General features: G+C 37.1%; 1 protein-coding gene across 1 annotated transcript in view; it reads right to left on the reverse strand.

The window, feature by feature from the left end:
- ELP1 (elongator acetyltransferase complex subunit 1) overlaps positions 1-27,219 on the reverse strand; it is a 1,639,125-nt gene that overhangs the window by 133,031 nt on the left and 1,478,875 nt on the right. Inside the window, exon 33 of the mRNA XM_044060975.1 lies at positions 23,578-23,689. Coding sequence (XP_043916910.1) covers positions 23,578-23,689 — 112 coding nt within the window. The remainder of the gene's footprint in view (positions 1-23,577; positions 23,690-27,219) is intronic.

Raw genomic sequence — 27,219 nt, forward strand, 5'->3', positions numbered from 1 at the left:
AGAGCATGTAGGGAAAATCAGAGGTTCTATGCTGTACCAGAGAAACTAAAAGGAACATACTGTATTAATTTTCTGAAGGCACAAAGAAGTAGCTGGACTAATAATCCACAGCAGAAACTGTGAACTGAAAGGACGTGTATGCTCCAAATCTGGCCATGAAAAAGCAGACAAGACCTTTATTGGTAAAAATGCAAACCTACCAGCAGAAAGAGTTGATCCTGACAAAACTGTTGCAAAAGGACAACATACTAAAAGCTACAGATGGTAGACTGTTTCAGGAAAAATATTATTCACTGTACACCAAGCAGGAAAAAAACTAATTATTCCAGTAATCGGGGAATGTCAAAAGGCAGGTATGAGATTCAAGCTGCTGTATCAAGCTGTCTTCAGAATATTTTTCCTGGAGGCTCAACGTCATTTTCTGATGAAGAACAGACTAAGGAGGAAATGCAGAAGTTTGTTCAACAAAAAGTGAGCCATCAAAGCAGAAGGGGAGTCTGCTTCTCATTCTTCTGATAATAAAGCACACAGAGAGAGACTATGCAAATAAAATTTTTCCACTATTCCACAGGAAAATGCTTGAGAGACAAAAAAAGCACAGGAACCAGCCAGAAGAATCAAGAGTACCTTGGAAATGAACTGGAATCTAGAACTGACAGATAGAGATAAACAGGAATAAGACAAGCCACATGTAAATTAGTGAACAAATGCGAGACTGCAAAGCATCAATCGTATTTGTGAAATACGTCTGTAAAAAAATAAATCGAATGAGTGGACTTTTGTTAACTTTGTTAAACTTGGGGGAACTGAAAAGCACTTGTCTCACTTCATGTCATTAATATTTGGAAGGATTTTGAGGGGAGGGGAGGTTAAAGTCAACTGCAAGCAAAACAATTTCTGTTCTTAACAGTATTTTTATGAAATATTTCACAATAAAATTAGCATATTTTATAGTAAAGTACTTTTGGATGTTCTTGTATGTGATAAAGTTAAAAAAGTAAACATAAGTCTTTTTTCTTCTCCCTCTTTATTCTTTTTTTGGTATTAAGAAATGTATGAATTACACTGCAAAAAGACAAGAAAAGCTAAAGAAAAATACGTTCAAGTAAACAGGCTGTAATTTTAATTTGCTGAAGTTGGGGGTGGGGTGTAAAAGTACACACACCATAATATATGTAGAGCCGATATATTTTCTCTTACTTTTGCACAGGTGAATGTCTGGATTAAGATGCTTGCCTTATTCTAACGAAATTTTAAATGGAAAAAGTATGGACACATCAAACAATGAAAAGTTTTCCTTTAGCAACAAATGTTTTAGTTTGTCTTTCATGCTGAAGCAGAGGACTACATTTTTCTCTTACACTTCCATGGAGACAAGCTGATAATATGGCAATAAAATGATCAAGTTGTTTTCACATCCGTGTATGTGAGGATAAAGAATAAACACACCAATCAGTGTAAGAAGAAGCACAAGCAATAGCATGCGTCTTAGCATGGGTAACCTCAATTTCAGGTTAATTTGGGCTTGAGTTAGCAGCTGCTTATTTACTACAAAATGTTCCTATTAGAAGGATTAAACCATTATTTGAAGAGCTACATAGTTATGTGTGTTTGTATTAAGTTAACAGGTTATGGAATGTGTTTTTTGAGGGTTTTTATTAAAACAAAAAGTCTTGTAAAATGTGACAGAGGTTCCAATGATAAGAAAAACAATTATACAAAGAATTAACCTGCCAAACATTAATGGGTGCATGCATCACAAAATCTGGAAATAGACATTTAAAAAAAAAACTGTCATATATAATAGCTGAGAATAATGATGTCTTACAGTAATGACAACACTTTCCATAATGGAATGTGAATGGTCCCACTGGTACAGATAAAAAGGAATGAATACTTAACTGTATTAAGAAATGCAGTGTGCAAATAGAAAAGCTACAAAAAGCTTTCTTTGGAAAGAATTGAGCATGTGAATTTAATATAGAAAGGATTTCAAGATGAATATAAAAAGAAGTTATGTTCTTACCATAATGTTCCATCTGTGTTGTTGATCTTCATTCATTCATTCATGACAGATGGGTCTTGGTTCCGTCTCCAGAATTTACCCGGCCATTATAGCAAGCTCGTGCTAGTCAGAAAACTCTTGAGCTAAGATTACCCATAGTGCCCCTCTCATCTCCTCAGATCAAGTTTGCCTGTAAGAAAGGAAAGCGGAGGCTTTGTCTGAGCAAATGCCCTATCATGTAGCTAAGATCAAATCCAAGCCTTCAGGAGTCTTTTCATAGGAGGTAGGAGGGTGGGATGTCATGAATGAATAAAGATCAACAAAACAGATGGAACGTTATGGTAAGAACATTACTTCTTTATCTGATGTTGTTAATCTTCACTCATTCATGGCGGATGAGACAGAGTCCCTAGCTACTTTATTTCCTGGGAGGCCCTATGGAAGGATATTCCTGAGCACCACTGAGCCAGATGATGCTCTCCCCTTGGAGACTAAGTCCAATTTGTAATGAGTGATAAAGGTATGAGGCTGGTGCACAAATATCAACCATGGAAGCTTTGGAATGAAAAGTAGCTGAAGTAGCAACTGATCTGGTCGAATGCACTTTGATTTTAGTCGTTAAGACGCATTTGGTTTTGTTGGTAGGCAAAAAAAAAACACAGTCTCTCAGCCATTTTGCCATAGTTACTTTAGTAACAGGTTTTCCCAATTTGGGTCCTGAAAAGGACAAGAATAATTGCTCAGATTTTCATAGTGATTTAGTCCTATCCAAGCAGAAGCATAATAGTCTATGTACATCCAATAAGTGCAAACAATATTCTCCTGTATTAGAAATATTTGGGAAGAAAACTAGCAGATCAATGGATTGATTAATTTTCAATTCCAAAACAACTTTGGGTAGAAAGGATGGGTTAGTCCAAAGTGACAAAAACTATGTAAGGGTGTTTTACTCACAAAGCCTCTAATTCTGATACTCTCCTTGCTGAGGTAATTGCTACCGAGAATAAAGTTTTCCAAGACAAAAATTTCATATCGCAAGTGGGCAGCAGGCTCAAAGGGGGGAAAAAGGCAAAGCTTGTAGGACCAGCATTAAATTTCAAGGTTCAATTGGCTCTTTGAAGGGTGGTCAGATATGTGTGACTCCCTCCAAGAAGGGTTTACAGAAGTGGTGAGATATTACAGAGGAATCCTGGAAACCACTGTGAAAGTTTGAGATAGCTGATAAGTGGACGCGAAAAGTAGATGCTGAAACTCCTGAATGGAGTAGCTTTGATTTGGATCCAGAGTCCACGGTCGGTGTAGCAGGTGAGGCCAAAGGAAGGGGAACCAGACTTGTCAGGGCCAACAGGGTGCAATGAGGATTAGAAAGAACAACTGCCAGTATTCCAAAACAATTTATTCTCTGTAGGTTCTCTAGCGCCTCGGCTCCACAAAGCCTTCAAGGAGTAACTAACAATACACTTCCATCTGGTATTTATACACATTTATATTGACTCATTATACAATTAAAAATCAATTAAACAATTAAGAATTCAATTTAAGAAAACAATTTGCAAATATTTTTATGGGTCAAATGGAATCTGAGTGTATTTATACACATTCTTTTGTATAAAAATATGTTATACACTATTTTAGATTTATAGATGACTTGATTTTTTTATGTAAGTTAGGCAAAATTGAAAGTGAAAATTTCATTCAAGATATACAAATGAATAGGTTTAACATCAAATCTGATGGAATACAATGTGGAGATAGTGTCTCTTTTTTAGATATTAATTTAAAAGGACTCATAGGAAGACATATAGTCACTGGAATACATAGAAAATTTGACTGTATAAATCAATTCTTAATGGGTACTAGTTGTCATCTGAAGCATGTATTAGAAGCTATACCATATAGTGAATTGTTAAGGATCTCCCGAATATGTAATAATGAAGAAGAATTTCGAGAGGAAGTTAACAATACAACGGAAATGTTTATAAATAGAAAATATAACATGCAATTGATAAATAGGAGTAAGAATAAAATATTTCAGAAAAGATACAATAATAGATCCCAAGGATATAAAAAATGTGACATTATGATGTATGGTGATGATCAAAGGGACACAGAGAATATTTTTATGGTATCTACATATAATATTTGTAGTGATGATATAAAGAGATGTATATTATATTTTTGGAGATTTTTACAGAACTTTAAAGAAATAAGTGGGATGACAAGTAAAAAGTTAAAGTTTAGTTATCAGAGAGGGAGAAACATAAGAGATATAGTAGTACATACAAAATTTGAATTACCTATACAAAATATAGGCAGAACAATAAATAATATAGGTACTACATCTTGCGGGAAATGTAAAGTTTGTGTCTATGTAGATAGTGTTTTTCCTTATATAAATGGAATAAGTTTTAAACCTAATGGTTCTTTTAGTTGTGTTACAGAACAAGTCATTTATATTATAAAATGTTGATGCAAAAAATTTTACATAGGACAGACCAAAAGAATGTTTAAAGTTAGGATTATGGAACACTTGAGAGACATTAAGAATAATAAAGTAGAGAGCCCTTTGGCTCAACATTTCATAAGATACCATAATTCTGACACTGGTAGTTTTAGGGTTTCTATTTTAGAGCATATTACTAGAAATGAAGCTAGTGAGGATAAAATAAAAAATGAACTTTTGAGGAAAGAATTAATTTTTATTTTAAAATATCAAACATTAATACCTAAAGGGCTGAATACTGACTGCTGCTGGAAGAGTGTGATATAAATGTATAATTGTTTTTTTAAATTGAATTTTTAATTGTTTAATTGATTTTTAATTGTATAATGAGTCAATATAAATGTGTACAAATACCAGATGGAAGTGTATTGTTAGTTACTCCTTGAAGGCTTTGTGGAGCCGAGGCGCTAGAGAACCTACAGAGAATAAATTGTTTTGGAATACTGGCAGTTGTTCTTTCTGAAAACCTTCAGATTTTGGTGCTTGTTGGAGCTGAAAAGCAGGTGTTGCGAGTGGTTTTTGTTCTTCTTTCGTTCTTCCATGGCCAGTGATCCAGGGGCTAATATTCCCAGAATTTTTAGGGAGGAGAATGCAGCTACCTCCCAGCGGTCAATAGAGGGCTTCCTCAACCGAAATATGGAACAGAATTCGAATCGGACAGAAGGTAATGTGGATGCTAATTCAGGCATCCCTGTATGGGAGCGTTTTCTTGCCGAAACTCGAAGCAAGAGAGACATTAATCCATTTGCCCATGTTGGGAGGCGATCTACGGAATATCCTGGTGAAGTAAAAGCTTTACTGTCTAAGCTAAAAAATTGAATGGATAAAGAGATGCTAACGTATTATAACTACACTAGTTTGCAAAGGTACGTTGATTTAAACATAGTACCTAGAGGTCTGAGAGCTATTAAATTTCCTTCGGAACCATTTGTTTCTACATGTAGAACAGATAAAGCTTTCTTGAACAGATGGGAGAAAGCAGCACACCAATGCTCAACTGAATGGTTGAAAATACTGATAGAGCGGGACATTCTAAAGTTATCAAATATTAAGAAAGACATCAATTTGTTGTGTACTAATTTAACGTCTGTATTAGATAAAATAAAGTTTGAATCTTGCTTAGTCGAGATTCAGGAGAAAGTTATCATTCATGAAAATAAAGTCATAGAGCAGAAAGTGCACAAAATTACGAGGGACTTGCGGGACTTTGAAAATGGCACAGCCTTCTTTGGTGGAACCAATCAGCGACCACGCTTTAATAGAAATTATTCGAATGTCAACGTCAACCAGCAAGGTAGAACTGATAGTTTAACTAAAGATAATGCCAAACAATTCAACAAGGCACCTAATTATAGTGACAGGGATCAAGATTTCCCACCATTATCGTCACCAGTGGATGACTGTTTTCTACCAGAACATTTTGGATCGTACAAACAAACAGGGAGGCTACAGCAGCAGAAAAGGACTTATACGGAACAAGAGACATATAGGGGAGGGCCGTTTCGTTCATGGCGTGAAAACAAAAGGACTAAATGGTACTAGCTTGATTATTAATGATAAAGTTGTGAATTTATCTGGTTGTTTTGTCAATGATGAAATTTATTCAGTTTTTAATCATGGTCTAAAGTTTGTTCCTACAGTTCTTCCTAAAAAATATGAATGCAAAATTGAAATTTTCAAATTCATATGTAAATTACATCTATGGTACTACTTTAACTGCATTGTAGATAAGAGTGTTGAATATAAACAGTCTGAAATTTATAGTTTAGATAGTAACATATTGGAATTTAGTCAGGACTCAATAGATGACTCGTTTTCTTCATGTGTTAGTGAATTTAATGCTTATTGCGCAATAGACACATCTAAGATTAAAATGAATAAGAAATTTATGCCACCTTTTGTTCATGAAGGCATTAAGAATTTTTCTACAATGATAGGCTTTGAAATTGATGAGATAATCAAAAGTGTGAATATTTCAAATGTGAATTTCCAACTTATCAAAGAAAGAATGGATAGAATTAATGAAATTTGCCAAACAGAATGGGCTGATAGTAAAGCCTTCAGACAAAGGCAATAAAATTGTTATTATGCATTATATGCAATACCTTAAAATGTGTATGAATTTATTAGCAGATGAATTAGTTTATCGTGAGAGTTCTGTGGCAGAAGTTATAATAGCAAAAGAAAATTATTTACAACTGATAAACAAGGGCCTAAGACTAGGCTATTGGACTGAAAAAGATGTAGATTATAAGTTACATATAACAGAATGTAATCCTGCACAGTTTTATTGTCTACCGAAACTACACAAGGATATGAATGACCCCCCGGGTAGACCGATTGTTTCGGCAAGGAATTATTTTTTACATAATCTGGGAATGATATTACATCAAGTGTTATTGAAGGAAGCTATTAAACTACCATCTTACATAAAAGATTCTTTTGATTTTTTGAATAAAATAAAAAATATTGTTTGGTGTGAGGACATGTATTGGTTAACATTGGACGTCAGTAGTCTCTATACGAATATTAAAAATGAACATGGTATAGAGGCATTATTCAAATTAATGGGAGACTACCCTTTAACACATTATGTAACTGAATTGGTAAAGTTCCGTTTAGAAAATAATTATTTCAATTTTAATAACAGAACTTACCACCAAATACAAGGCACAGCCATGGGTGCAGCATTTGCACCCATGTATGCAAATATTTTTATGGGTCAAATGGAATCTGAGTGTATTTATACACATTCTTTTGTAAAAAAATATGTTATACACTATTTTAGATTTATAGATGACTTGATTTTTTTATGTAAGGGAGGTAAAATTGAAAGTGAAAATTTCATTCAAGATATACAAATGAATAGGTTTAACATCAAATTTGATGGAATACAATGTGGAGATAGTGTCTCTTTTTTAGATATTAATTTAAAAGGACTCATAGGAAGACATATAGTCACTGGAATACATAGAAAATTTGACTGTATAAATCAATTCTTAATGGGTACTAGTTGTCATCTGAAGCATGTATTAGAAGCTATACCATATAGTGAATTGTTAAGGATCTCCCGAATATGTAATAATGAAGAAGAATTTCGAGAGGAAGTTAACAATACAACGGAAATGTTTATAAATAGAAAATATAACATGCAATTGATAAATAGAAGTAAGAATAAAATATTTCAGAAAAGATACAATAATAGATCCCAAGGAAATAAAAAATGTGACATTATGATGTATGGTGATGATCAAAGGGACACAGAGAATATTTTTATGGTATCTACATATAATATTTGTAGTGATGATATAAAGAGATGTATATTATATTTTTGGAGATTTTTACAGAACTTTAAAGAAATAAGTGGGATGACAAGTAAAAAGTTAAAGTTTAGTTATCAGAGAGGGAGAAACATAAGAGATATAGTAGTACATACAAAATTTGAATTACCTATACAAAATATAGGCAGAACAATAAATAATATAGGTACTACATCTTGCGGGAAATGTAAAGTTTGTGTCTATGTAGATAGTGTTTTTCTTTATATAAATGGAATAAGTTTTAAACCTAATAGTTCTTTTAGTTGTGTTACAGAACAAGTCATTTATATTATAAAATGTGGATGCAAAAAATTTTACATAGGACAGACCAAAAGAATGTTTAAAGTTAGGATTATGGAACACTTGAGAGACATTAAGAATAATAAAGTAGAGAGCCCTTTGGCTCAACATTTTATAAAATACCATAATTCTGACACTGGTAGTTTTAGGGTGTCTATTTTAGAGCATATTACTAGAAATGAAGCTAGTGAAGATAAAATAAAAAATGAACTTTTGAGGAAAGAATTAATTTTTATTTTAAAATATCAAACATTAATACCTAAAGGGCTGAATATTGACTGCTGCTGGAAGAGTGTGATATAAATGTATAATTGTTTTTTTAAATTGAATTCTTAATTGTTTAATTGATTTTTAATTGTATAATGAGTCAATATAAATGTGTATAAATACCAGATGGAAGTGTATTGTTAGTTACTCCTTGAAGGCTTTGTGGAGCCGAGGCGCTAGAGAACCTACAGAGAATAAATTGTTTTGGAATACTGGCAGTTGTTCTTTCTGAAAACCTTCAGATTTTGGTGCTTGTTCGAGCTGAAAAGCTGGTGTTGCGAGTGCAATGAGGATTACTTTGCTTCTCAACCAAAAAGCTTTCTTTGGAAATTGTGGGATCAGAGGAAAGGGAGCAAAGGCATAAAGTATTCCCATGGGCCAATCATGTACTAGAGCGTCCCTCGGGGACTCCCCCTGAGGAGGGATTAGGGAGAAGTAGCTACTGCATTTCTGGTAGATGTGAATAGATCGCAGCAAGGCTGACCCCAGCGACTGAAAATCTCCGTTGCTATGACAGGATTGAGGGACCACTCATGAGGCAGGAGAATGCATCTCCTCAGCTTGTCTGCAATGATGATGGAATCCCCAGTGGTTGGAAGATATCGCCCATTGCCAAACTCTCATGGCTTCTCGACACAATGGGTAGGATTTGGTTCCTCCCTGTTTGTTGATATACCAGATGGCTGACATGTTGTCCGACTTAATAGCAATTGTCCTTTATGGGAGGAGAAATTGGAATGCTTACAATGCCAGAAGCACCGCCCTCAGTTCTAGGACACTGATATACAAAAGTTGGCCTCCATGGAGGACCAAGTGCCTTGTACTGTCTTTCCCTGAAAAATGCTCCCCCACCCCATCAAGGATGCATCTGTGGTCACTATGAACTTGGGCTGAGAGCGTAAGAAGGAGTGACTCCATAATTCCTTTTCTGGCTTCATCCACCAATTCAAGTCTTGTTTGCAGCGGTTTGTTATGCGGATCGGAAAAGACATAATGAGTGTTAAAAGGGACCACTGTGATGCCAGGTGACATTGTAGTAGTCTCAAGTGTAGTCTTGCTAGAGGAACTATAGTAATTGTTGCTGCCATTGATCCTAGTAGTTGAAGGACTGCACAAGCTGGGACTTTGTCCTGAGAGATTATCACTTGGAGTTGAGATCTTAAGTCTTTGGAGCCTGTGAAGCGGAAGTGTGACCAGGCAAGACCATGTGTCGAATGTCGCTCCTATGAACTCTAGATTTTGAGTAGGAACCAGTTTGGACTTTTCTTTGTTTGTAGAGATCCCTAAGGATGTTGCTAGTTGTACAGTGTAGTGCAAGGCAAGAAGCAGTAGGGGCAGTAAGGAGCCAATCGTCTAGATAAGGAAACACCCGGAATCCTTGCAGTCTCATGTGAGCTGTTACCACTGCCATACATCTGGTGAACACTCTGGGGGCTGTACAGAGAACAAAGGGCAGAGCTCAAAATTGGTAGTGACTGGCTCCCAGCTGGAAACCGAGAAATCTCCTGGAGCATTTGTCCATTTTTATATGATAATACACATCCTGGAGATCTATCGAGAATATCTAGTCATCTTTCTCCAGAAACGGGAGGATAGATTGAACCATGACCATCCGGAATTTTGTCTGTCTGATGAACTTGTTTAGGATGCTTAGGTCCAAAATTTGCCTCCAATCCCGTGTCTTTTTTGGCACTAAAAAGAACCTTGAGTAAAATCCAGATTCTATCTGGTCTGGCGGGACTGTTTAGATGATTCTTTTTAAAAGCAGCTTTTGAATTTCCTGTGCTGCTGGATCCCGTTGACTGGGTGGAATGTCGGGGAATCGCCTTTGCTGCATCGGGTAAAGATCAAGAGGGATGTGATAACCTCTGGTAATTATTGTCTGCACCCAAGAATCTGTCATTATGAAATGCCAGGCTAGGTGGTGCAGAGAAAATTGTCCTGACTGCTTCCAGAAGCAAGCAATCTGGCTGCTCTTCAGGAGCACTGGTAGGGTTGTCCAGAGAAGGAAACCTTGTTACGCAGACTCCCTCTGCCTCAGGGAGGATGTCTTCCTGATGAGTTCCCCCCTCTGACCCGGGATGAAAACTCACCACGTGTGTCATGGAAAGGCCCTTGGTATTTTTTGAACCACATCTTTCTACTTCTCTGATTCCTAGAGAAGGATCGTTGGGGAGTGGAAAAATGTACGCCCACAGCAGACAGGGTCCTGCTGTCCTTTTCACACCTGGATAATGTATCTTTAACCTTTGGGCCGAAAAGAGAAGTGCCAATGGGAGCGTTGACGAAGGAAGACTTAAAAAGGTCCTCAGTCACACAAGCACATCCAGGCTCATGACAATGCCTGTACCTGCTGCTCTGGCCACCCCTTTGGTAATATAGGATATGGTATATGTCCAAAGCATTTGACATAGTCTCACACCAAATCCTGCTAAACAAACTAAACCAATATCATCTATCTAATTCCACTCTTACCTGATTCCAAAGCTACTTAACTGACAGATACCAAGCTGTGAAATGGGAAAATTCTCTCTCTCCTCAGCTGCCCATAACTATAGGAGTCCCACAGGGTTCTATCTTAGGACCACTACTATTCACAGTCTTCACAAATGACCTCCACACCTCCACACAGCATGCATCTATAATTCAGTATGCAGATGACACTACCTTAATCTGTGCTGCACAAAACATTCCCACCCTCCTGCAAACAACTCAACTAGCATTCTCTGACGTTGAAAACTACCTTACCAAAGCCCAACTTATCCTCAATCCAAAGAAAACTCAGCTTATGATTATAACCAGTTCTAATAAAAACTAACAGTCAATTCACTATCTACTCCACAAATGCTACTCCAATTGCTCCAGTGGCACAGGCTAAGCTATTGGGAATAACCATAGACTCCCTCCTAAAATTTGATAGTCATCTGAACTTAACTATTAAAAAAGTGCATGCCAAACTGGGGTCACTCTACCGTATCAAACCATTTCTTACCAACAACACAAGATCAGCCATTGCTCGCTCCCAACTTCTATCCACCCTACTCTATGCATCTCCCATTCTGACTAATCTCAACAAAACTGAACTAAGCAAAATGGAAGCCTGCTATAACAGAATTGCCCGCTTTGCTGCAAATTGCTCAAATAGAACTCATCACTGTACTGCTTTGAGACAGCTCTACTGGCTTCAACTGCCCAACCTCCTAACCTACAATCAGCTCTGCCTCTGTCATTCTATCTATTACCTCCCGAATAAGTGTCCTGCCCTCAAAAACCTAGTACAACATCACTCAGCCAAAAGGCCTCTTAGATCATCATGCAAACTACTACTAGAAGTCACCAACAGCTACAGTAGCTTTGGAGATGCACTATATAGTAGTTCGGTGGCTAAAAAATGGAACTCTGTCCCTACTAGCATTCAAAACACATCATCCAAAGCCTCCTTTAAAGACCTCATCAGGCAACATCTCAAGCAAAGTTGGCAGTGCCATGATTGCTCCCCAGGCTAGTGAAAGCGGATAACATATGCATACTAAATCTAGAGCAATTGATAATAGTTTTTCAATCTTACTCACAAACACTGGCTAATCTACAATGTATGTACTGTACCTGTGTACTATGTATGTATTCTACATACATTCCAAAGTTCAGCTGTACACCACAAATCTATTATTTACCTTTATTTTTAAAATTAATATTTTTTTGATTGTTCTCTCCACTGTAACTGTTTGTGCCGCATACCACTGTAAAAACATGTCTCTTGTAATTGTGTGTATACTGATTATGTCTAAATAACTAAATGTGTCTAATTTTTTTCTTTGTGGATCTTTTCTCCCCGGGCCTCTGCTGAAAAAGGGCATTTTCGGCTCAGTCAGACACCCCCGGTTAACAAATGTAAAATAAATAAATAAAAATAAATAAATATGAGGGGGATGGTAAAGATGCTTTTATGGTAGAAGAAAAATGTTCTGGAACAGAAAAAGACAACTTTAAGAATGTTCCAGAAATGTCATTATCACTGGTAGAGAACGATGTTAAGAATGAAAGCAGCCAATATGTTATAATGTAATTCTTAAGTGATTAAAAAAAAGTGCATCTGAAAAGAGGAAGGGTGGTGTCTGGCTTCTGCAATATAAGTGCACTAAATAAATGAATGATATTTATTTGTTTTAGAATCTGTCTGTGTGTTTTATGTGTTTGTATCTGTGTGTATTCTGAATATATTTATCATGATGTCTATGTATGCATATATGTTTTTACTGTTACATGTATGTGCTTCATTACATTTGTTTTACATCCATTCACTATGATGTATATGGACATATCATAGAATACGCCAGATTTATGTGCATGTACTTTGTTTCTGTGTGCTTGTTTGCCTGCATGTGTGTGTATGCATTTTATTACAGTATTATGACTGCTGTATATATGTATTTATATATATAGTCACAGTATTATGTGCATGTTTTATGAAAACTGCATACAGACACACACACACACATATATCTATATTTGCGTGTATAATTGTATATGTGCATGTAACATATTACAGCATAGTTAAATGTGCTTGTCATAATATTTTTAATTTTATATTTTATATATATATATATATATATATATATATATGTATGTATACACACACACACACACATATATATATATATATATATATATATATATATATATATATATATATATATACGCAAGTACAAATGTTTACCATTGGCATATGTCTGTAAAGATGTTTCAACAACTCACTTTATGCATATTAGGAAATTATTTTTCTAAACACTTCAACCTTGCAATTAAACTCACAAGCCTCTAGGAAACTATGAACTTCAACCACAAATGAAGAACTACGACTTAAGTGACATAACTGTCTTTTTCCTCTGATAACATATTCCCTGCTATGCAGTCTAAAACTGAAGTTGTATATCCCCCAATCCATTCATTCATTCCTGGTAGCCTGTGTGTTACATTGGGGTGTTTCTGTGCTCATTTCATAGCCAATAGCTACAAACCCTTCAGAGACAGGCAAAGCCCCTGTTCTCCATTCATTTGCAAGACACTTTACACTGAAGGGGATAGACACGTAGAAACATGCACACACACACGTACGTACACACACACACACACACACACACACACACACACACTTCTCTTAACAGAACTGAATTACCTTACAGACTGTCGTGATCTCTCAAACAGAACTGAATTACCTTACAGACTGCTGGGATCTCTCAAACAGAACTGAATTACCTTACAGACTGCTGGGATCTCTCAAACAGAACTGAATTACCTTACAGACTGCCGGGATCTCTCAAACAGAACTGACTGAATTACCTTACAGACTGCCGGGATCTCTCAAACAGAACTGAATTATCTTACAGACTGCAGTGATCTCTCCGCATACAGAATTAAGTACAACATCATACCTCTCAACCATAAGCAAGCTTAACACTGCTCTTTTCATACTGGATGCTGTTTCTCACATGCAAGGCTGTTTCTGTGCTGTGATCTCTCCACATAAGCAAGAGCAAAGTAAATCGTGCCCAAATTAAGTACATCATGTGGTGCAGCGTTAGCATTGTTGCCTCACAGCAAGAAGTTCTTCCATTCGATTCTCGGCTGGTGTGCGGGGAGTGCCTTCTGTGTGGAGTCTGCATGTCCTCCCCACGGTTGGGTGGCGTTCAAAAGACATGCGTAAATGGGCGTGCCTTCGTTGAAGGTTGGACGTCGAGCTGGCACCTTGGCGTTCATGAAAATCTACTGCCAATCATTAGCGGACCAGAGTTCTGCTGTGGCGATCCCTGACCGGGAAAAGCCGAAAGACAAACAACAACATGCCATTGCCATTTCTCTTGCACATAAGGCCATTTCAGAGAAAAGCAATAGAAATCAATGCAGCAATGACACACACACACACACACACACACACACACACACACACACACACACACACACACACACACACACACACACACACGTTTCTCTTAACAGAATTACCTTACAGACTGCTGTGATCTCTCCACATAAAGAATTAAGTACAGCATATTAAGTACAACAAATCATACCTCTCAACCATAACAGCATAAGCTTAACACTGCCCTTTCATACTGGATGCTGTTTCTTGCACATAAGGCTGTTTCTATGCTGTGATCTTGCCACATAAGCAAAAGCAAAAGTAAATTGAGCTTGAATTAAGTACATCATGCCATTGCCATTTCTCTTGCACATAAGGCTGTTTCAGAAGCTGACATCACACGCCCTGCACGTGATGACATCAGGAACAAAAAAAACCCTTCAAAATAAAACCCAGGAAATTTGGAAATTAAAGGGGCCACTTGGGAATTCGTGGCACCCCAATATTTTGCCCTCAAAACTGGTATTTACCGAGGAATTTGGTACAGTTGAGAGATGTGATGGCAGCTAAGGATATTTGGAAAGAAACTTAAAAGATAATACAAAAATTGAGAAACTGGAAGCTCTTGCCAATGGATATTGATAGCAAGATACAAGCAGTAAAAATGTTTTTAGTCCCTTTAATTTTATATACAGGTCAGGGATACTTTTATCAACCAGAGAAGTTGTGCATAGTAATTAAAGAGTTGAAGGACTTTATTTGGGAGGGAAAGAGGGCAAGAATCAAGTGGGATAAGTTGAATCTCCCAACTGACAAGGACATTTGGGATTACCTGATTTGAAGGGATGTTTTGGTGCTACACAGTTAAGGCTCTTATACCTAACACAAGCAGAGAGCTACAATTCAAAGTGTTAAGGGATGATGAAACCGGGATAATTCAAATAGCAAGGGAAGAATGGGATTTTGGATGCATATCCTTAAGGAGAATAACAGTCATATAGAATATTATATTTACAAAGTAGTAGAAAGTACTCTTAAACCAACACAGGAATGGAGAAAGGAGATTCTGCCGAAAGGGATGACTGCAATTAGGGATACAGAGAATATTCAAGAAGGGGCTAGAATTTACTGGAGGAAGCTGACAAAGGAATCAAGGTATTGGAAACAAATAATTAGCGAGGGAAAGGAAATATAATGGAAGGAGGCCAAAAAGACATTTGGAGTGCAGGCTAGTGATTGCCTTCCCTATCAGGGATTGATATCAGAGTATAGACAAAGAGAAAGGGACAGGGAAATCCTAAATGAAAGACCTGCACTCATTCAGTTTTTAAATGAATCTAGAATAGAAGCTGCTGGTAAGAAAGGGATAATTATTGGGGCATGTAAAATAATCCACAATAACAATAGGAATCAATCAGGAGGTCAGAAAAGATTGGGAAAATATATAGATATGCAATTTGCAAAGAAAGAATGGGAGGACGTATTGTATGGCTCCCAGATATGCAATAAAATCTAGATGATTTAGGATTTTTTGCCAGGAATTGTTTGCATAGATAATTTTATACCTTAAGCAGACTCCAAATATTTTTTCCTCAGGTAGATACATACATACATACACATGTTTCAAGCACGGGCATTAAAGCCCTTCTAGCTTGCCAAATATGCCAAAACACTTGTTCCCATAATAAATGTCCAGGCTGTACTTAAAAATATCTAAACTAGTACTTGATTTAATGTAATTTGGTAGTCTGTTCCAAGCATCAGCTACTACTCTGTCAGAGAACCAATTAGTACACTTCTCATTCCTATAGAATCTTCTACATAGGTTATCTGATGATTCTCTAGTACATTTTGATAACCCCAAACATTCCCAGAGGTAGTTGTCCCTAAATGCCCTATATACCTAAATAAGATCTCCTCTTAAATATCTGTAAGAGACACTGTATAAGTTCAGATATTTTAGTCTTTCATAATAACTTAGATTTTCACATCCATGGATGCCGATAGTACATTTCCGCTGTACTCTTTCCAGTTTATTCACGCTTGTTTTCCTATAGGGTATCCATATTGTTATTCCATACTCAAGTTTGGGTATAATGTAACTAACAAACAATGACTTCATTATGTTTGATTTCCTAGACTTTATAAATCTTTTTATACAACCTATAGTTCTATAACTATCATTAGCCAATTGGTTGATATGATCAGAAAAACTCATAGCTGAATCTACCCATATACCCAGGTTCTTAAATGAGTCTACAGTTTCAATTACTGTGTGCTGTATTAAACATTCACCTTTCAGTTTATGTCTCCCAAATCTCATATGCTTAGTTTTGATGTATTTGTCAACATATTATTCTCCTCTGGCCAAATGGTCAATGTAGTCAAATTATTTTGCAGACATGGCTTATCTGTAACACTTATAATCAGTTTACCCAATTTCAGGTCATCAGCATATAGACTGTAGAACACCTCAGATGAAAAAGTAAGGTCTGAAAGATACAATCTAAACAAGTAAGGGCCTAGTACAGAGCCCTGTGGGACACCTTGACTGTAACCAAGGATTTCACCTGTTCAGTTGGTGTGTGATACTTGCCATGTCCTATCTGTAAGCCATGTAGCTATCCATCTTATCAACAGTACATCAATATCTAGTTGTAGTAATTTATTGATCAGTGATTTGTGCATGACCCTGTCAAATGCTGAAGTTAAATCTATATAAATCACATCACAGCACAATTTTTCATTCATAGCTATTATATTGTTATAGAACATCATGTTACAGGAGGTTAAAGATCTATTTTCAACATATGCATGCTGATATATGGTTTCAAGTCCCAACCTATCCAGTTCTGACAATACCTTATCCAGTATTACCTTGTCCATTTTTTTCCATAACATGAAAGTAGACTTAAGGGTCTATATGATTCTGGGTTTGTCCTACTCCCCTTTCCCTTAAAGACAGGTTTACTAAGTGCATGTCTCCAATCTTGAGGAATCTCCCCATATTTATATGACCTAGTGAACAATAGATGTAATGGCAGTGTAAGTTTTTGCTTAAGTATTCTCAGGTCATTGTTACTTATTCCGTCTCCTCCCTGTGTTTTGTTTGGATCCAGTTTGCACAGTTCTTTTTCAATATAATCTAATCTGATTCCAGTATCTGGGGTTACCTGGATGTCTCTAGGACAACTTACCACCCCTTTTGTGGGGCCAACCTGTTTTGCATAAGATTTTGTAAATATATATATAATCTGTTGTGTCTGAGAATAAATTTTAGAATCTGCACACAGTTTATCAGTTTGTGTATCTTTACTCCTTCCCACATCTTGTGTATCTATAAAAAGGTTTCCTATTATGTTCAATATCTTTATATAAATTTTCTTCAAAATTTTCTTGATCTTGTCTAACACTATGCTTAACCTGTTTGTCCAGCTCGTTTATTTCAGTTTTCAAAGTTGTAGTTTGACCTCTTTTCCATTTCTTATAGTTTTGTCTCTCACCTTAATCAGGTATCTTGTTCTTATGGAAATATATCCCCTTGATGTTGTGTAACTAGATCCTGATGTTAAACATTTTTTTGACTTTTTGCACTCAATTTCTCTTTCAAAACTTTCCACATTCCATCTGCAATTTTTCCACTGAACACCTCACTCCAGTTAGTTTTATATAGTAGCTGTTTTGCTTCCCTATAATCTGTAATTAACCTTCTGTGCACTGGCTTAGATTTCAGTTTGGCAGAATTATCTAGCAACAAATGAAACTTTATGACCCCATGATCACTGCACATCAGTGGTGGTAAAACTTGACTTGAAGTTACAGCAATTTCTTTGGGAACACAAACAATACCTAGTATATTCCGTCCCCTGGTAGGTTTTTTTACAATCTGAAGCATTTGTTGTTCCTGAATATACTCTGTGAATAATTTCTTTACTAACGTTGAATCAATATTATTCCAGTCTGTTTCTGGTAAATTTAAGTCCCCAGCTAATATTATTCTTCCCTCCTGTATTTCATATAAGAAATGTATGAATTCCTCTAGGTCATCTGCACTTGACTTTGGTAGTCTGTACACACCAACAATTGTTATATGTTCCAGGATTGTCTTTATTGTCACAGCTACACAGTCTATAGTATTGGTGTTATCACTGAACATGTAATAATCACAAGTCTCATAGCTATCTTTAATCCCTATCATAACACCTCCACCTGATTTTTTGTTAGAATGTCTGTTACAGTAAAAACATTTATACCCTGACAGAACTGGTTTCCAGTCATTGTTCTTTAACCATGTTTCACACTATAACAACATCAATCTTGTGGGAACGTACAAATTTTCTAATAAAAAAACATTATTATTAACACTCCTAGCATTGACAACCATCAGAGATGCATCAAATGTTGCTATCTGTGAAATGTTACATTTTTGACCTGGCAAAAATCCTGGCTAGTGTTTGTCAAATATTGCAAAATATCTGCTGCAAAAATTCTCCTCCCTGATCTAGACAAAAGCACACCATCCTGTCTGAACACGTGTGCCCAAAAGAAGGCTTGGATGCTCTACACATTTCCATTTTTTAAAACAGGACATCTTTTTCCATGTAGGTGTTTATCCAAAAAATCTTTTCATTCACAGTGACCTGACTATCCTTTCTATAGGTGATTTGTGAAAAAATATGTCCCAACTCCAGTACAAGCTCTACTATCTAGGAGGCCTGTCAGTTCCCGACTAACAGTCAGAGAATCTTTGTTGGTGACATCATTTGTACCAACATGAATAAAAACAGATCCATACTTCCTTACATTAAGGTGTTCCAAGGCTTGTTTCACATCTTCTACTTTTGCTCCTGGCAAGTATGACACTACTCGATGTTCATTATCATCTCTGCAAATATAAGTATTGGTTCCTCTAATAACTGAATCTCCAATTACATGAATATCTCTGCTGACCATCTCTGAAGAATCTTCAGCTTCTAATACAGTCATTTCTGCTCTATCAATTGTTATGAAGGACAGATCTTCATCACTATTAGTCTTGTTAATTCCACTGTTTTCATTACGTATTAAATTCTCATCCAGCTGGCATTGTAAATCCACAGCTTGTTGGAGGTGTAATGGAGAAGAAAGAGGTACTTGGCAGCATATGTTCTCGGAATGCAATTGGCAGACTTTAAAAAATGACTATTGGGCGAGCAAATGAGTGAACCTAAAGAAATTACTTTTTAGCTGGGATTCAGGATCTGAACTGCCTAGACATACTAAGGTCTTGTTAAGTTTAGTACTGGTGGCTGCCAAAAAATCAATTACTAGAAAATTGAAATCAAAATCTAAACCAAGTATACCTGAATTAGAGAATACTGTAACAGAGACAAAAGAACAGGAAGTGGGATTTTTAGAAAAGTGTACAAGTACATTACATAGAAATAATGGAAATTGTGGGAACAATACATGCAGAAAATGTGTTGGAGGAATAATGAGGCTAAACAGAATGTAGGAACTGGACAATGTATTTAATGTTGCTTCGATTATATGATATATAACAATATATGTGATGCATAACATTTGTAAACGTGAATACGGTTTGCATACATTTATATAAATGCAAATTTGCCACTGTCACAAGTGATAATTCAATAAAAGCTCTGTTAGGATCTAATGACTATGACATTATTTCTGTTACATAAATTTGGTATAGCAACTTATGTTCTTCTATTGAATTTGCCAGTTTTAGAGGTTATCATAAACACAGAATAAATAGGATGGGGTAAGGTGTATCAATATACATCAAAGATGTGATCAGATCACCATGATATAAAGAGGAGTTCTACACTGAAAATGTAACACCCAACATTCAGCTGGTAGGAAAATGGTTATGATGGCTACTTTTTACATACTACACAAAATTAACATTTAATTCCCTGCTACACAATATAATTTCTGTGGTGAATTAAGGATGGAAAATAGACAGATCCATTATAGTGTGGGTTACAAATTGGCTGCATAAGAAAAGTTACAATATCAGGGTGAAGGTAGGTACTCAGAGGAAGCTACTGTAAACGTTCAGCAGGGATCTTTGCTGCAGCCTTTTCTATTGGATCTGTTTGTCTACCATCCCTTCCCTCTACTAATGCATGGATCACCAAATATGCTGATGATACAACTATTGGAATGGTAATGAGAAACAATGCTTATTGCAGTACCTGGCAGAGTATGTGGATGATCTGTACTGCTAGCTCACAGTTAAAATGGTATTATTTAACCCTGGGAAGTGTAGTGTCATTCTTTTTGGGGTATTAAACCATGTTTAAGCCAAAAAGTGTATAGTCATCCCCTTTGGCAAAAACAAAGTGCCCACAAATTACCACATTGGTGGTAATCCATTAAGTACAGAAGAAGTAATTAGGGACCTGGGGACCCAAGTTGATAGCAATCTCTCATTTGACAACCACGTGGCCAAAGTGGTTAGAAAAACATTTTTTATAGCCCACCTAATCATGAAGGGATTCACATCTAGATCAGGGAAGGTCATCGTGCCTCTTTACTCATCCTTCATCAGGCCCATAATTGAGTACAATGCCCCTTTTGGGATGTACCTTACCGGACACCTGCAGCAACTGGAAAGACCCCAAAAGTACCTCACCAAGAGGATCAAAGGGCTCAAACAGATGCCATATGCTGCCCGGTTAAAGAAACTCCAGCTCTACTCAGTGGCATACCGCCTGCTCAAAGGCGATCTGTGCCTGATGTATAAAGCCATGTCCAACCCAGAATTAATGGACATGCTGCACCTCAGAAAATCCAAATCCCATCGAGCTACGCGCTCGAGAGACTTGAACCTCAGCACTGAAATAAATAGGACATGCTGGAGGGACAGATTCATAACCCAGAGGATCCCTTCACTCTGGAATAAAATCCCAGTCCAGGTTAGGCAGAGTCCCTCATTGACTCTCTTCAAGAGAAATCTTGATGAGTGGATGGCAGATCGTAGGTTTACTCGGGGTATCACTTCTGTGTCACTGTTAGACAGAGGCACAGTATACTAACCTCGAAAAAGGGCATAGCAAAATTAATTTAAAATGGGTGGCGAAAGCCAAACACACTCTGGCTAGGCTTATAAATACCCTAGGGCAGATAGCCTAGTATGAACCTATGTGTATCCTTAAGCAGCAGACCATGACCTTAATCTAGCAACTACCAGTATTAATGATCTAAGGGTTGCCTTAGATAATTAATTTAAATTCCCAACAATGCATCTGCTGTTTTGCATAAATGTTATTCAATGATGAAGGACATTCTAAGAACTATCAGGTGATGTTATCCTTTCACACAACCCTTATTAGGTCACATATAGATTATATGTGGTGGCATTTTCCAAATCCTGTATTTATAGACTCAAAAGAAGACAGAATGATGGCTTTCATGGTTAGATGCAAAAAAATTTACATTCAGCTGCATACAGAATAAACAGAGATTATGTTATTTTTAGTTTTAAAAAATATATCATCAGTGTTTGGTGTCACATTTACTGACTTGCGTTAATACCAGAAACAGGAATTTATTGGTCAAATCACCCAATGCTTCCTTTCAAGTTAAGAAAAGCAGCTTGGTGTGCAGGGGAGATGGGATGTGAAATCCCTTACCACTGCATATTACAGCATCTTCTTCTCCTGCTTTATTTAAGACATATTAAGAAAACTGGGTTGTGAGTCAGTTTATGATGCAAAACTTCATGGGTGCAAACACCTCTCCTGAGGTATCAAGTTTGATATAACCAATACACTGAGCAGTTAAGACACTAAATTTCCTCATACTGAATATCAGCCTGAGACACACCACTGTTGTTGGGCAAAAGAAAAAAACTACACAAAAAGTAATTTATGATGCTCCTTGGGAAATGAGCTACATGAGAGGATGTAGAAAGTCACTCTGAATGCTTGGATTCTACCTGCAGTAACTCAGTATCTAAATGGCACATCTGAGGAGCTGCAAAAAATCTTTCTTGATTAAAATCATGTTGGTTGATGAGAGTTTAGTCAATGTCAACAATGTTTTAAACAAAGAAGGATGAAAATGATTCCAAATACTTCAAGGAGCCACCCTGTACCCATTTCACAAAGACAGAGGAGTCATATGATACAGACTCAGTACTTAATGATCCTATCATCAACAATGTCAAAACTGTTTTTTTTTAAAGGGGGGGGGGGTAATGGAATTTCAGCATACTGCTAGGGGGTCTGAGATGACAAAGGGAGGAAATAGTCATCTGTAAGAGTCCTCCACACATCAGGCAAGAAAAGAGGGGTTATTAGGATCTGGAGAAAAGGATATTACTTAGCAGATGTAGAAACATGTTAAGCACAGTCTATGAAATGACTTGTATTGTTTTGGCACATCAATGTGCAGTGGGAGCTTTTTTCTTTAAAAAAAGAGGAGAAAGAAGATAAAGATTACCCACCATACTGTCATTTGCCTATATAGCTTCTCCTATCACAATCTTTCTTTTCTTGTAATATATGCCAATGCTGAAAACTGAGCAACGGGTGCAAGCTTCTGAGTCACTGTTGGCACAATGCAGAACAGGCTTAACTACTCTGCAGCAGTCTTCTCTTTTAATTCAGGTGTTTGAAACTTTTCTGCTAAAACTGAAAATAAAATAAGATTAAGTGACAATAAAATGAGCTCTGGGCAGCGCACACACAAAAAATAAATAAAGATGGAAACTGGTCTACAGTTTTTGTCATGGCTGACAAAACAGGCAAATAGGGCCAGGGAAAGGATTTCCTACAGTAAAACAGGAAACAGTCTCAGCTGGATGCTGAACAAAATAACTAATGAGAATAAGTGAACCTACCCTATTGGCTTCATTTCATTAACTGTTAGCACTCACAAATCTTTTATATTTACATTACAACAGTTAGGCAAATAATGACTATTATAAACCGTAAGGCAGGTAACTCAATTTCATATTTTCTCTAAGTTAAATGAACTCAGCTAGTCCAGTGCTTGACCAATGTTAAATTCAGTTTTGCAACAAGAATTACACTGTTGCTTCACCTTGGTAACAAAAAACAGAAATAACAATAAAAATGTCCATTACTACTTTGCTAGTGAACGGTTGGAAATCTTGAAATAGAACTTACAAAGACCAAGTAAAATGTAGTATATTCTTTCAAACAGCTGTTATGCAGAAATTTTTTATTTTCAAAGATACTGTAAGCAAAAATAGTGAAATTTCAAAAAAACAAAAAACAAAAACGATGCTACATGATATCAACTAGAAAACAGCAACAGTACACATGCACAGCTCTGGTTTGCAACTTACGCAGAAATCCTGGAGTTACTTTGGGAATACTTTGCACTCATTGCACTGGTTGTCATTACACTGCTGGTATCTGAGAATAGTTCACAGTCAGGGCTATCGACCACGTCTTCATCTTTTGTAAACCATCAACAAAATGTCGGGAGTCAAGCATATAAAAAGATACAGTTATTAGAAGTTTGCAGCTTGTGAGCGCTAAGTAATCATCACAGCACACCACAAAAATGCTGAATGACTGTTCAGTAGAAACACAGTAAACCGATGCAGTAATAAGCACAAAAATACAAAGTGTAGTGCTCAGCATAATCTCAATTTCCAAGTTTCCTGATCAACCTTCACTGGTTATATAAAAAAAATAAAACTATTCTTTAGTCTATACTTATCCCTTCTTCCACTGATCAATATTTTTCCACTGCAGTTTAATCGGTGACTATACAATTCATTGTGCCTTGATTTACTTCCCATAACCATCTTCCTTCCTAGACGTACTTGTACTATTAATATCCTATCTACTGTAAATGTAGTGCTTCCTGTTTCTTACAAAGTCTCTTTCAGAGGCAGGCAAACATGCCTCGCCTACTGCTTTAGGATAATATAATACAGAAAAATATCTTCTTGTCCCACTGATCACACTCGTCTATAGTACTTGGTCTTTTTATCACCATACAGCCAAACTCACCTTCATTTTGTATGCTGTCCTATTAATATACCAATCAATAGCCTCTAATAACATACCCCGGGTCAAGGTCAAAGGCTACAGATGCTTGCATTACTTAATGAAGGAATCAAGGCAAAGACTGTGAATCTGGTGAGTTGAATAATTTCAACCTCAGTGCAAAAGTCTACGCATAATCAAATATGAAAGGGTAAAGCCCCCCAAAATAGGGATATATTTTACATATATTGCTATTACAAACTTAGGAAGGTACTAGAACAACAGGTTTTGTGTTAGCATGCACTTTCTGAAGGATATGAATTCTGAAACTCAAATGTTTGTCAGTGTGAAGTCCCAACACTGGCCCAGTAATCAAGGAGCCTCAATCCTTACCACTGGCAACAGTGGGGAACGTACACACTCGGAGGATGACAAGTACACACACAGTAAAGTGCAATTTCCCTTAAGAGCACACAGAGACCACAGTAAGTCTGGGGCTGTTTTTTCCCTCTTTCTCCAGATCCCCAATAAGACTACCCACTAGCACAACTATAGAGTTGAGTCCTTAGCCAGGGTTCCAAGCCAAGTCCTTCAATACTCTCTCTGTCCAATCAATGCTTCATGTCCTTGCCCAAGTAGCTGACACACACACTCTTGGAGATTTGTTTTACACACACACAGACAGACACAGACACAGACACAGACACACACACACACAGACACACACACACACACACACACACACACACACACACACACACACACACACACACACACACACACACACACACACACACACACACACACACACACACACACACCTGGTAAGGCTGGCACAGATTTATTAGCTATGCCCCCTTCTTCACAGACTATAAGTTAGGTGTCACTGAAACCTGAACCCCTTATCAGCTAATTTAAGGTGTCAATATAGTGAATCATGAAGTGCAGTGGATTAGCAAGGAGGAAGTAAGGATAGCTATGAAGAGGATGAAGAACGGAAAGGCCGTTGGTCCAGATGTCCAGATTAAGAATAAGGGTGATGTGCAGAGCTGTAGTAACTACAGAGGGATTAAACTGATCAGTCACAGCATGAAGTTATGGGAAAGAGTAGTGGAAGCTAGGTTACGAAGGGAGGTGATGATTAGTAATCAGCAGTATGATTTCATGCCAGGAAAGAGCACTACAGATGCGATGTTTGCTCTGAGAGTGTTGATGGAGAAGTACAGAGAAGGTCAGAAGGAGTTGCATTGTGTCTTTGTGGATTTAGAGAAAGCATATGACAGGGTGCCTAGAGAGGAGCTGTGGTATTGTATGAGGAAGTCGGGAGTGTCAGAGAAGTATGTAACAGTGGTACAGGATATGCACGAGGGTAGTGTGACAGCAGTGAGATCTGTGATGGGAGTGACAGATGCGTTTAAGGTGGAGGTGGGATTACATCAAGGATCAGCTCTGAGCCCTTTCTTATTTGCAATGGTGATGGACAGGTTGATAGACGAGATCAGACAGGAGTCTCCGTGTACTATGATGTTTGCAGATGACATTGTGATCTGTAGTGAGAGTAGGGAACAGGTGGAGGAGACCCTGGAGAGGTGGAGATATGCTCTAGAGAGAAGAGGAATGAAGGTCAGCAGGACTAAGACAGAATATACCGTGTGTGAATGAGAGGGAGGATAGAGGAATGGTGAGGATGCATGGAGTAGAGGTGGTAAAGCAGGATGAGTTTAAGTACTTGGGATCAACAGTTCAGAGTAATGGTGAGTGTGGAAGAGAGGTGAAGAAGAGAGTACAGGCAGGATATAGTGGCTGGAGAAGAATGCAGGAGTGATTTGTGACAGACGAGTACTAGTAAGAGTGAAAGTGAAGGTCTACAAGAGGGTAGTGAGACCAGCTATGTTATATGGGTTGGAGACAGTGGCAATGACAAAAAGGCAGGAGTCAGAGCTTGATGTGGCAGAGTTGAAGATGTTAAGATTTGCACTGGGTGTGACGAGGATGGACAGGATTAGGAATAAGTATATTAGAGGGTCAGCCCAGGTTGGAAGGTTTGGAGACAAAGCCAGAGAGGCAAGATTACGTTGGTTTGGACATGTGCTGAGGAGGGATGCAGAGGATATAGGGAAAAAGATGCCAAGGATGAAGCTGTCAGGTAACAGGAAAAGAGGAAGGCCTAAGATAAGGTTTATGGATGTGGTGAGAGAGGACATGCAGGTGGTTGGTGTGACAGTGCAAGATGCAGAGGACAGGAAGAAATGGAAACAGTTGATCTGCTGTGGCGACCTCTAACGGGATCAGCCAAAAGAAGAACAAAGGGTGTCAATCTTACTGTATAATGTTACTATTAATCCAAATGGTAGTTTAACCAAGAGCAAGGCTATTAAAAGTGGCCTGCACAGTGCCAGTAATGCAGCTTATTTTGATTGGTGTCACAGTCTCTGTACAGTCTTTATATGTATATAATTGGTTTAAGGTACTGGTTTACAGTTTAACACAGATAAACAGTATATTATTGGTTCATTGTAATACGAGATCAAACCCTTTTTTAAAATGGTTATATGTACCTTGTAATGTATTATAATTAATTTCTGATGAAGTCCAGTTATTAAAAGGATGAAAGCACTAATAACGGCTCCAGTGTATTTGTCCGCATATTGTACATTTTCCTCTGTTTTCTCACAAAGTATTTGATTACATATATTATTTTTCTTCGCAATTTTAAGAGTTTGTTTAGTAATATATACGTGTGTATATATATATATATATATATATATATATATATATATATATATATATATATAAATTAATTTTGGAATGAGTTGGATGAAGTAGCGATGACTGTACCCAAGGGTGAGAGAGTGGTGACTGGAGCAGATTTCAATGGGCATGTTGGTGAAGGGAACAGAGGGGATGAGGAAGTGATGGGTAGGTATGGTGTTAAGCAAAGGAATGCAGAAAGTCAAATTGTAGTGGATTTTGCGAAAAGGATGGACATG

Source organism: Protopterus annectens, chromosome 2.part0, assembly GCF_019279795.1.
Source record: "Protopterus annectens isolate FY-2018-M chromosome 2.part0, PAN1.0, whole genome shotgun sequence".
NCBI classification, from domain to species: domain Eukaryota; kingdom Metazoa; phylum Chordata; order Ceratodontiformes; family Protopteridae; genus Protopterus; species Protopterus annectens.